Source organism: Pagrus major, chromosome 1 (assembly GCF_040436345.1).
Source record: "Pagrus major chromosome 1, Pma_NU_1.0".
Taxonomy (NCBI): Eukaryota; Metazoa; Chordata; class Actinopteri; order Spariformes; family Sparidae; genus Pagrus; species Pagrus major.
Window position 1 is genome coordinate 18,467,203 of NC_133215.1, and position 13,732 is coordinate 18,480,934.

The 13,732-nt window shown below is 39.3% G+C and overlaps 1 protein-coding gene across 1 annotated transcript in view; it reads right to left on the reverse strand.

Annotated features, from left to right (window-relative positions):
- The window catches only part of LOC140995177 (ankyrin-2-like), an 89,373-nt gene that overhangs the window by 57,843 nt on the left and 17,798 nt on the right, over positions 1-13,732 (reverse strand). The window contains exons 2-8 of the mRNA XM_073465170.1: positions 10,972-11,073; positions 2,809-2,907; positions 1,865-1,963; positions 1,668-1,766; positions 1,374-1,559; positions 980-1,003; positions 499-507 (exon numbers count right to left, since the gene is read on the reverse strand). Of these exons, the coding sequence (XP_073321271.1) occupies positions 499-507; positions 980-1,003; positions 1,374-1,559; positions 1,668-1,766; positions 1,865-1,963; positions 2,809-2,907; positions 10,972-11,073 (618 nt within the window). The remainder of the gene's footprint in view (positions 1-498; positions 508-979; positions 1,004-1,373; positions 1,560-1,667; positions 1,767-1,864; positions 1,964-2,808; positions 2,908-10,971; positions 11,074-13,732) is intronic.

The following is a 13,732-nucleotide window of genomic DNA, read 5'->3' on the forward strand; positions in this document are numbered from 1 at the left end:
TTGAAGCAGCAGGTTAAGAAAAACAGTTGCAAAAGAAGAAAGAAAGGAGGAAAGAAAGAAAGAAAGAAAGAAAGAAAGAAAGAAAGAAAGAAAGAAAGAAGATAAGAAAAGATCAGATTTCTCTGTAGCAGATACGGGAACAAAGCCTGATTCTACAGAAGCACTAATATCATTAGGCAGCATGCTGAGAAAAGAAACCAGACACGTCGGTGTAAGAAGAAGCATAAAGAATGAGCATACCCCCAAAATAGCACATGCAATACATAATGCATGCAAAACCCCTGTAATTCTGCCATGCTTGCTAAAAAAAAAACAAATGGTGAGAAAAATCAAAGGGCTGAAAGTTAAACATAAAGGACATTAAAAAACAAAACTGAACAAACACAAAGCAACTACGCACTATGTGTATCTGCTTGGACGGACAAATGGACATTTATATATATGCTATAAATATATAGATCTCTACAGTACACAGTTGTAGGTGGGTTCACTCCTTACCTTCCCATTCTGATAGACATGGTGCAATTTAATTAAAAAACAGAGTTAACTTAAAGATCAACAACGTGTTTCAGAGAGGAAAAAAAACAATGGTATCAACGTGCTCAGAAGTACACATGCTGTAGGTAATGCAGAGGAAAAGAGCAGTAAATAAAGAGGTGACATTTTATTGAAAATATGTCAGTATTTCAATTCAGAATCTGTAATGCTCATATATTTTAAAAACACAGAAATATAAAACAAGTCATCGATAACTAAAATACATTCTCTGTGATCTATTAATACAAAACAGTGTCTGCCATGCAGGAGTGTGTAGTACAGCATAGTCAGCTGCATGCATTCATATTAATGGTACATAATTCTGACATGCTTCACAAGTCCTCGTCAAATAAGGCACAGATCAGGACAAAAGAGCTGAAAGAGATGGTCAGAAGTGACAGAAAGCAATTAAAATGAAGAGGTGATGAGTCTGAATGTATACCTCCGTGGTTCTATTGACCATCATCTGGTTAGGATGCATTAAAAGAGAAGGGGGGATAAAGGGTATAGGGTTGTTAGGGAAAGGGCTTATCACCACAGTCACAAAAAACACAGGGTAAGTTTACAAAGTCACACAAACACAAAGAGGAGAAAAGGAAGGCATCCTAAGAGGCTCTGTACATTCATATTAATATAGTCATCAATAAAATTAATAAACCTCTCAACATGAATAATTATCCTTTCTGTCGGACGCATTACGAAACAATTCCTCGTCCCCCCCTCCCATTTGTAACAAAACCATCCCCTCCTTACTGCTTCTATTCTCCCTCTATCTCTCGCTCCACCTCCACCCTTCTCCCTCCCTCCATCAGTTTCTCCCACACGCCCTCCCTCACCTTAGACTGGACGTCAGCGTTGTGGTCGTTCTGGAGCAGCAGTGCGGCAGACTTTGTGTCGTCCTTGCGGGCTGCGATGTGCAGGGCCGGGAGGCGGACCTTGCCCTTGGTGTCGTGCTCCAGCAGCAGCGAGACCACTGAGTTGTGGCCCTGCTGGAGAGCGATGGCCAGGGGAGTGAAGCCATCCTTGGAGGAGCAGAGAAGAAGGAACAAGAGGGAAAGTGGAGAGGAGGCATTTAGCTTTACAATCTGTATAAGTCAACATATATACAGGTATTTTAAACACAAACATACCTCTGTTGCAATGCTTTGGTTGCCTTCATTTTCTAACAGGTATCGCACCACCTCCAAGTGACTCTCCTGGGCTGCCATGTAGAGCGGAGTGAAGCCATTCTGTCGAGGTAAATACAAACACGCACACATATATGGTGTAAGATCATATTCTTGGTGTTACATATTTTTTAGATTCTGATCATCGATAAACTTCTGACCTGTGACTGAGAGTTGATATTTGCTCCTCTCTTCACCAGTAGTCTCACTACTTCTTTTTGTCCAGCCAATGAAGCGATATGGAGGGCCGTGTTTCCTTTCTGCGGAGGAAAACAGGGTTATGCCCACAAGCCAAATGTGTATCCTGTGTGTGTGTGTGTTGGCATTAACACCTTAAAAATCAGAGCTGGTTGAAAGAGAGGCAGGTGTAAAAGGTGTAATGGACACAGAAACCTCCAGTGGGGTAAGAAGTATTCAGATCCTTACACCCAAGTAAAGTAAGTTGCATGTTGATAATACACAAATGTTTTGATCTCGCATGTGTTTGTATTTCAGGGCGTGAAGGTTGCCGACTGATTAATATTAAAGGCCAAATTCATGGGCAGCAGGGCGACAGATTCCTTGCCAGCTGCTAAGTGTTGCAAGCCTTTAAACGTGACACATTCGGCATCAACAGAGTCAAGCTGTTTACCCCACACTCACTCTCATCCCTCTCTTTCCTTTCCGGTAAAGGTAGAATATCTAATATCGAATATGATGCAATCATGTGTCTACTTAGAGTAGAGACGCACATAAGACATTCTTGTTGGATTTGCTGGAGAACATATTACAATTAATTAACATTACACAGTTACAAAATTAAACTCTCTTACATGACTTTCTCCCTCTTAAATCACCCTCTCGTCCACCTCCACCCCTTGTGAATCAAGTTTCATAGTTCAAGACAGAAGCAGTGATTTACATAGCATTTTGCAACTGATACCACTTTCATCTCCTGCTTTCTCTTTCCATCACTCTGTCACCCAGCTATCACTGTCCTCCCTCCCTCCCGCCTCCCTTTTCTTTCCACAAATATATCCTTGATTTAGAGCTAAAGAGCCAACTGTGATATGTTCATGTCTGGAAAGTCTAAAAGCATAATAACTTGCGTAACATTAAAATGCACCTTAGTTGAGGAGTCAACAGGTGCTCCTCTCTCCAGTAGCTCTTCCACTAAGTCCTTGTGTCCCTCTTTTGCAGCCAGATGTAGCGCATTCAGACCATTCTGGAGGGAAAACAAAAAGAAAACATCAACATACGACTTCAAGAAAACAAACCTGGTGAAACAAAAGTGATTATTGCTTAAATGTAGGGACACATAATATGGTATTCAAAGTAAAGTAAGTATTCACTTTCACTAAAAAAGAACCTATTCAAATCTTGATGATGTGAGATTTGTTGGGGTCTGTACCAAACAAATATGATTTCTCACATCTGGAGAAAAAGCAGACCAGGGCATCTCTGCAGCACTACAGTACTTCATTATACACGTTTTACCTTTTGCAAAAAAATTGCAGCTACTGCTATTTGGATATTGCAATATCGCGATTACAAGAATATTTCAATTAATTGTGCAGCCATACATATGTAAGTAGTCCTCAACGAGTTACATTACATAGAGCTTTTCCAATAAAAACAATACCTGCTTTAGAATAGACAGAATATACAAGGAGTGCTGCACAATCTGGTGCACTGAAATACAGTATTCCTGCAATCCATGCATACCATCCTTGTTAAGCCTACAGCGTAATATAAAGTCTTGATGCGTCATGCTGTTATGAGGCAATAATGTGAGGTGTTGTACTGAATTACACTATATTGTACAGATGTGATGATGTTTCTTTAAGATTACATTACAAAAATGTCAGAATTTTTTTTAAAATGTCATTGCGTGTAAAGTATGAAGGTGAAAACAACATTCAATACATTTTTTACTAAAAATATAAAATTTCACTTATTTTGGACATTTGGACCATTAGATCTGGTGAAAGTCATGCTCTTCACATTGATTTTACATTCATTTGTCTTAGGTGGTGCCCAAAATGGCTTGGGTGCTGTGCCTAAGCCTTATAATGGGAGGTTAAAACCCTGCATGTCGCATTGTCACAGCAGGATAATGCAGTTATCAGATCTGCAGTTCTGAAAAATGTCAATACACAAATAAAAAAAGAAAAGAGAAGCTTATTTCTAAAAATGTTTGGGGGGATTATCATCATCATCCAGCAACTCAAACACGAGAAGTGCTGCATCAGTCAAGAGAAAATATCTCCATCAGGCAGGTTTGGTGTGAGCATTTCATCAAAGGCCTCTGATCCAACAACCAGAGCTACAGGTTACAGCACAAGAGGAGGAGAGGAGAGTGTAAATGCTTCATGCTGACAGGCAATCTCAACACAACTGATGTATTTACACAACACACAAGTGCAAACAATTTCCTCTGAGATAAAAAGATCTAAACACCCAAAAGAATGATTCACCTCATCCTCTTCTTCCTCCATACTGCGCGGTGTCTCGCTGAAAAGCGAGTATTTAAAACCGTGACCTCGTTCTTATCCTTCTGGTTTCCTTCTTCGTTTCTCAAAACCAAGTGTCAAACTCTCTCCGTCTTCTCTGTCCGTCTCTCTATCTTTTGCCTTCTTAAATGGTGCGCCAAACTGGATGTAGAAGTGATGGGGCTCCCAACCATCAACAGCGGTCCTCCGCCTCCTTCCACAACACCTCTCCTGGTTTAGATCCAAGCTTCAGCGACTGTCTGCCTCCTTTCCCCCCCTGCAGGCTCTCTCAGATGGGTTTCAGAGAGGAGCTGTGCCTCCTGGTTCTGAAGGCTCTCCTGGCACTGATGTTAAAGAGGAGCTGTTATGTTGCTAACACCTCAATCATTGCCCCTTTCCTTTGCTCGTGCACGTACATCATGCACAAACACGCAAACACACACACACACACACACAAATTACGAAATCAGTACTCGTGTACACACATACGCTCTCTCTCTCTTCTCTCTCTCTGTGTCTCTCTCTCTGAGTTGCCAAATGCCAAACAGCCAAAGGGGTGTCATGTTTCTGCACAGTCATAGAGGGTATGTAGGACACACAGACACACGCACACGTACACGCATACGCACACACACACACACACAAACATGGATACTCATATTTAGAAGCTACTGAAAATGTCAACCTTTCAGAAAGATAAAAGAGGGCATTCCTCAGAGGCCAAAGTTTGTAAGTGAGTGTCTGGCCAAGTGAGTGACTGTCGGAGATACAGTATATGACATGACTTTAAAAGGTTAAAGCAAGAGCCACACTCACGTCCTAGAAAAAGAATTCTTCAAAAGTTATAGGTGTCGTTATGCAATAAGTTCCTAATAGGCTCTTCAAATTGTGACAAGAAGACCTTAAAAAATAAACTGTACTTGTATTTTACTTAAGAAAACTAACACAAATGACCCTTTGGCTGCTTTGGTGTAGCTGTTTGCTAATTCTATATTGCATGGACATGTGAGATTACTTTGTCTTACTTTATTGATGATTCGTCAATTTGTAACCACACCCTGCATATTTATGTTTAAAAATCAATACAAAATTGATCGCAAAAAACAAAAACAAATGACCCTTTGGTCCCGCATAAGATTATTGACCAAATTGAGTCAGCAGGAATTAATCTGAAGAACTATTTTAATGCTGTATATAAGGAAAGTAAAGTCATACTTTAAATATTTTGTCCTGGTTGTAGTTACATTACACACACCACACTGGGCTGCAATTAACATTTAAATATTTTATAAAGAATTTATTTGTCTTTTTAAAAAATTAATAAATACATCATTAAGTCAATAAAATGTCAAAGAAACTGTATTGTAATTTACTGTATTGTAAAGCAAATATAAGGATTTTTTTTGCTAAATGAATTGAACAATCCATCCCATACCAAATTACCTAGATAGCTAATCAATTCTTATCTTCAGCACTAACACTCACATCTGTGTGAGGCATGCAAAATCACACTGACATCATTTCCTTTTGTGGACTTCATCGCAGCCCTAGCTCATTATTATGGACTATGGCTGCAACTGACTATTATTTTCATTAGTGATTAATCTGTAGAGTTTTTTTATATCATAAATCAATTAATATTATAGTCTATAAAATGTCATTAAATAATAAAAAATGTCCATCAAAATCTCAAATTGGTTATTTTGTCAGGAAATAAGTAAAAAAAAGTGCCAAAACACATTTGAGAATGCGTAACCAGTTTATTATTGGCTTTTTTTCCCTTTTTTTTTTAACCTGACCCCTATTTTTTCATGAGAGAAAAAAAAACTACTGGGAGAGTAGATTGCTTCAACCAGCAGCCACAAAACAGGCTGCAATACGTAATCTGAAGGCATCTTTTACAGTCAAAGTCTGTGCCATTAAAGTGCTTGTTTTGCCACTGACAGTCACAGATTGCTATTCTAATTATTTGCTAACGATATGGAAAGGATCCCTACTCAGATAGACCATTATAAGTGTAAGATCCTTTTTGATTTACCAGGAAAAGCTCCAGTGTTGCTCTTTTCAAAGCTACTGGACTTTGTTAAAAATAGACATTTTACCTAGCAGTGCATGGGAGTTGCTGGTCTATCACTGCCTCGATCACTTATTTTGTTTGTGTTATTGTGTGACTTTGGTGTTTTACTACATCAGCTTTGAACTGACCACCAGCATTTTGTATTTATTAGTCATTTAGACCTGTAATTACAAAAAAATAGGGCCCAGGTTTAAAAAACACTGGGTTTATCAACTGATTGATTTACTGACGCACCCTTTCAGAGTACCATGGACATCATCATTTTATCATCATCATCATCATCATCATCATCATCATGATGTGTTGGGTGTGGTTATACTGAGCTGGAGATGCTCGTCATTCTCTGCTGTGGATCATTTCCCTTCAGTAAGTCATTCATCACATTATACAGTCAGTCGGTGACATTTTCACCACAGTGCCAACAGACAAGATGAAACGACTTCCAAATGTGAGACTAGATGCTCTTTCCTGCCGTTTGAAAGTTTCAGTTTCGGCCATCAGTTCAGAAATGATGGACTCACTGACACAGCAAGAATTAGGTAATCTTATTGGAGCGTTTCAATCACATTTCAACCATTATGTATTCCAGGAGAGACAAGCAAAACCCCCAACGCGCTCACACATACTGATCTAAATCTCCTTTTCCTCTGAATCCTCTGAGCTGTAAGTGAAAGCTTCATTTAGCTAATGGAAGTTCAACCCGATGCGGTGATCCCTGGCATTTTGTAGTGCTTCCTGGCAGCAGGGACGCTGTTGAGCTCCATCCAACGCAGATTAATAATCACGCCCTTATGACCGCTGACCTTTGCTATAATCGCATATGATAAATAAAGTTTATTTGGTGTTGTTTATACAGGCCAAAGTGCCAGAAGGGGTGACTATTAGAGGAAAAAGAGAAAATAATGTAAATGCATGCAGATTAAAAAATAATATCACTCACCGGGGATTAACATTTGGGTAGATTAGAGGGGGAAGTCTGGCCTTTAATTTGTGAGGACATGAAAACGAAACAGCTCACACACACAAACACAAAAATGACACACTCATATGGGACAAACTCTCACACACATACACACACAGATACTGCCTTTCCAAAATGATCGTATAACATAAACATACATATACATGCTTGTGTGGGAGCTACAGTTTTCTGCCAAGAAGGTGTTTTGTGTATCTCATTCATAAAATCTGTGCAACAGTTTGACTGTGTGATTTGGCCAACAGGACAGCGTATCTCTCTCTCTCGCTCTCTTTAACTAACTTGGACAGCCTTCTGCCCTTGGCACCAGACTCTGGCCCTGTCCACCCTGTTGCTGCTTTCTAGGATCTGACTCTTCGGTTATTAATGAACACACACCGCCGAGGGTAACGCTCAAAATTCCTGTGTGACGTTCCAGCGTCTCCCGCTGACTTCCAGATGTAGTTTGACTTAAGTCAAGGGACCACTGATGATGTTACATTCTGCTATTATATATTTTAGGATACAGTTCCTGGTTCATATCCAATAACACCAGTGAAAGTAGTAGTTTACGTTGTGGATGTTTTTCTGTAACCCTTACGGAAGTAGATATTGTCATTTACTGAAACATAAAATGAAATATATCAAAAATACATTTTAATATACAAAAGGAGTCCACCTATATGTGACCAAACATGCCAAAATATTATCATCTTGTGTCAAGAATATATTAAAAAATGTATATTAATTTGTACTAAATAAATTATCATTTAAAATATATTTTGCAAATATTTGCACATAATTTATTTTTGAAAAGTACATGGTAACATCTTTCACAATATATGTAAAATGTCAATAATTGGTATTTGCTATTTGTCATTATATAGAAATATATTATTAATATATATATATATATATATATATATATATATATATATATATATATATATATATATATATATATATATATAGAATGCTACATTGCAAGTACATTATTTAATATATATTACAATAACTATGGAGATAACACTAATTTCAAACATACTGTAAGCCTGTGTAATATTATAATTATAATTAAAAGGTGAAATTATCATTATAACACTGTTTAATTTAAACAAATAATGGAAAAAAACAGAATCTTAGTATATTAGATTTATCTATATGTAAAATATATTTCTGTTGCATAAGGTACCATACTGTACTCTGACTATTATGAAAACAGGATGTTATTCCACCATGACTATGATTAACAGTTCCTATTTAATCCAAGTGATAACACTGTGCTTGAAAATAGCTGATCGGTTGAGTTTCCTTAACTTTAAAGTTACAGCACATTTGCTGCAGATTGTTACATCCACTTAACCAGACCGCGCATGTTTAGATTTATATGATGTTTTGTCCTATCGACAGAGCTCTGACTTCACTGACTGCAACGCTGACGGCACTCTTGCAGTTAATGGTTCTATAATTGTGTGGAGTGCTTTTCCTCTGACAAGATTTTGATCCATTCATTTCCTTGAAAGCAATTTTGTGGCTAATCATAAGTAACATGATACTTCTGAATGATCACCTAGTATCATTGTGGAACTGGTTGTGGAAATTGGTATGTCCTTGAAAATATGGTTCAGCTGGCATCATATCTGGGCAACTGTGAGTTAGCATTGTCAGGATGTTCATACAACTGTGTTCTACGCAAACATACATCTGGTTAACATGTGGCAGACCCTCCGCAGTCCTAAGTATGATCATACACCTCAGTTTGACTACACTCTTCCACTGACAGACAAACACGTCTGGATATAAAATGTTTCTCATTAAGCTGTGATAGAGGAGCCATGAGCATGTGATCATGAAGACGTACTGGATGACTGGTAATCAGACACAGTATCACTGTCAAGCTACATGCCTGGAGGAAGAATATATGTACTGGACGTGTAGGAATGTCTGTATGTATGTGTGTAAGCCTGTGCATGCATTTATGTGTAGTCAGAAACACACACGGTAACATCCACACATGGATTTACAATTATGTAATGTAAACAGGCAATAACATGAAGAAGGAAAATGTGCTCAGAAGTGTGTCTCCAAAAGTTTTATTCATTTTAAAGTAACTTTGTCAATGCGTGTGTGAGTGTGTGCGTGTGTGTGTGTGCGATCGCGCGAGTGAGTGAGAGAGAGAGAGAGAGAAAGAGAGAGAGAGAGAGAGAGAGAGAGAAAGTGATAGTGCAATCATATGATCAGTTCTCTAATACAAAGTAAGATAAGCTACCATCAAATGCTTAAGGCCAAGGTCACAGCTAAGTTGTATTCTTCTCTTGGGACTCTCTAACAAAGTTATATCTACTGCAATACTTATATTGGCAACTGTCTCTCAGAAACACACACACACACACAGAAAGAGAGAGCATGAGTGGGATATATATGAAAATGTCACTCGCATTTTTGGTCACCTGACAGGGGCTCAAATGTGATCATCTGACCCCTGACAGATGAAGGGCAGGGATATCCTGTTGCAGGCTGAGGAGCTGTGTGTGTGTGTGTGTGTGTGTGTGCATATGTGTTTGAGAGACTGTGTAGAGTCAGGCTTCCCTTTTGGTTCACAAAACAAAACCCATGGTGTCCATGACAACAAATAGTAGAGCTATGCGTGGGCAGTTGCCATTTCCTGTCTGCCAGCCAATGAGAGCCCGGTGTATAAATAGTTGCTATTAAACTGCTGGAAAATTACAAAAGGCCACAGCAATGAGACGGCACAAAATGTGAGGAGCTGATATGCACGGCTACACACAACACAACACACACACAGACTCACGTAGCACACTACTTTAAGCTACCTTGTGACTACTGTAAATCATCCTGACATTAGGCGGGGGATCTAGGGGGAAGCATTTTGCACCCTCCCCACTCCCTCCTCCTCAGTGGAATGCGGGTGAGGGTAGGGGGTGAGAACAGCTGTCCGTGGGGACACAGACCCATCAAATGCAGCAGAGATTGGATGGAAGAATGGGTGTGGTGTAACAGGGGTAGAGCAGGGGGGCAGTTGTAGATGTGGTTATTATGATCTTGTGAGGGTGGCCTGGCAGGTTAAGGTATGTGCTGACCGAGTTCAGTTGTGTGATGCCACCGTGACACAGCAGAGTCAAGGTTAGATTCAGCAGGTTTCACAGACAAACCAGTTAACAGCTCTGACCTACTAATGTGACAGTAAGCATGTAATGAATGTGGCGCGTGTTATACAACCATACGTTCTATTAAACAGAAGATTTCAGATGTTTTTGGTGTGCTAATTCTGACCAGATGTGGTTGTGTTTGATATTCAGAACACAGTCTGTATTTCATGACTTTGTGACCTTACATTTACCTCTCATGCATTTTGTTGCTATGCGTGTGAATTTGTCTCCTACAATCCATAACAATATTATATATTCTTGCACACAACTGAACAACACACATGACCACTACTTGCCTGTCAGTGTTTTGAACAATCTAATATTCTCCATAAAGGCCATTATGATGCAAATAAGCGTATCAAAAAATTGGTCATGATAAATGTTCACTCTAGCATTAAAGTAATGAATGCACTCCACAGTAAAGGTAGTGTGGTATTCACAGGTAGCTACATTGCTGTAGTGTGGTGGTCCATTTGCAAAGATAACACCTCGGACACAATGCTCTTCATACATTGTAAATGAAAACAGAAACATCATCAGGCACCAGATGTTAAGTGTAGCCCCTGTTGGGGCTGGTGAGAAGTTTTCTTACCTGGTTACAGGTGCTGATGTCAACTCCATTTTTCAGGAAGTCGAGGACTTTGTCAATGTTCCCCGCTCTGGCAGCCCGCAGGAAACTGGTGTTACTGTCAGACTGGAGAGATGAAGACAGAAAGGAGGCTGATATTACGAACAGGAAGACAAGCATGTTTATAATTTTAGTGTTTTATTAAGTTTGAGATCTACTTTGGTATTTCTGGTAGAGGTGGAAAATGTATAAAGGTAACAGTAAGGGTTGGTTTGAGAACGTATTCGTTCACAATGTATTTATTATAAAATATCTTTTATTTGATTATTTAAAAGTCATTTTAGTCAATTTAGAAGTCAAGTCAATTTAGAAAGATGGATGTGGTTTGTTATTGCTCTGGATGATGGGAATTTATTTGATATAAAAAGCTAACATAGCAGGTTCAGAGAGGGTTTTATGGTTATTATGGATGTCAGACTTCCTGCTTGTATCAATAGTTTGTCTGAGTAGGCTTTTTCTAAATTTAACCACAAGTCATCAAGGCTGCACAAGCAGCTGCAACACACACATACAAAAACACACACACACACAAACACACACATGCTCTATTTTTTGCTCATGTGAACGTACGCAAGGAATTTAAAGTTTCTCACTGAACTCCTCAGGTACAATGTTTTACACAGTTAATTTTGTAAATCTTTATAAATAATAAGAAGAAATAAAACACATAACAACAAATATAACTTGAAGTTTAATTGAAGATAATGGTTAAAAATACATAAAATCTTGTACATAAATCATTGATGAATTGCAATTTTTAAGTCGTAATGTATCTGTGATGAGCCAAAATCAGTCAAAGTATGGGCCTTGTGACAAATTAAGGACGGCAAATAAAAAAATGTTATTTAAAATTCTTATTTTTCCTATTATTAAATGATTTGTTTGGTTTATAAAAATGTCAGAAAATTGTGAAAAATGCACAGAAACTCAAACAACACTAAAATTAATTTCTCTATCACACGAAGTAACACAAAGAAAAGCAGCATCTGATAAACATAAAGCAGGAAATGTTTTCCTCTTGAATGATGATTCATGCAATTAATCAGTCAGAATAGCTGATTAATTTCCTGGGGATCAACTCAATGTTAATTAATCGATTTATAATGAACTTTTACAAAGATATTACCTCACAAACTTTACAGAGTTCCTATTGTACAACATGAATGCCACACTACTGTTGCAAAGGTAGTCATGGCTGTATTGATTTGACAGAGTGTTGACGAGCTTTAAACCTCTTTAGTGGGGTTAAGACCGCAACATGTCAATCAAACATACACCGGGTGTCAACTTATGAGGTCAGACCCATCAAACTCCCCATCGCACGTCTCGGATGAGGCCACACCCCTGAAAGGGATCAAGGGTCAAACCTCTCACATGTGATGTCACCACACACACACGCCAGCAGGAAAGAGATTAACACAACATCTCCTCAGTGCAACATTTGTAACAGAAAAGCTGATAACCATTGTTTCTCTCTCCGTCTCTTACCAGTGAATCATCAGCATCAGAGCCAGAGTCAGCAGCTCCGTAGTAGTCAGTGCGATGGTTCTTTAACGTTCTATCTGATCCACAGACCTGACATGTGGCTGCATTGCCCATGGTTAACACCCAAATCAGGTAATAATCCCCCAGCTATGTCTGAAAACTGTTGCCTTTCTCTACTTGGCTCACTGTATGGGTGTATACAGTCCACCAAAGTCCACTCTTTGCAGTTTCTCACTTTGCTTCCTGAAGTTAAAAGCCTCTCCAGCCCACTTTCCTGATGTTTCGCTGCATCAGTCAATCTTACGATCCATTAAAACTGGTCAGGTCTTCTGTCCGAATCTCACTTACGTCCTATCACCACCACTCCTTCCCCTCTCTGTGCCCCTCATCCCTTGCCCGGCCAAAACTCCTCAGTCTTGGATACCTTTTAGTGTGTGAGCTGAGCTTAGCCAAGGCCCAGTCCTGCCTCTTCCTATACCTCTCCTCTCTCAACAACAACTGCAGCCATAAACATTTAACCCTCGCTGTCTCTCCCGCGTTAGCTATTTTTATCGTTCCAGACCCTGTCTTCAGTGAAGACCACCACCCCTTGCTGTGTGTACCCAGGGTGGGGTGCATGACAGCTGGGTTTGAGTGGGGCTGGAGACCGCATGGCCTGTGGTGCTCTCCAGGAACGCCGAGTGTCATGAAGGAGTGATGGAAGTCGAGCCTAAACACAATGCTCATATTTCAGTAACGTAGTAATCTAGAAAATGTCTGATGTAGACAGGGTTCAGAAAACAGCACAATTGGTTCATACTTAGTTTTAATGCCTTTAAAGATTATCATAACAAATGCACGTCATAATATACATGCAACCAATCAGAAACCCCGCAGCATTAAACAGAATCCAGCAGTATACAGAAGGCACACGTGAGTCAGTACTGTCTGACTGTGTTGCAGTATGTTTTTCAGTCACTTTCGCTATCTCGTTCGACTCTCTGCCAATCAGACACACACACACACACACACACACACACACACACACACACACACACACACACACACACACACACACACACACACACACACACACACACACACACACACAAACAGAGATTAGATTGATTGAGAACCAGCTGTAATCTCTGTATCTGCACGGGATTTGACCTGCAGTCCGTCATGTAATGTAGGATACTGGATTATACACTGTACTCTGTCCAAGTCTGTGCATACATCTGAGAGGCATCAAAACTCTACT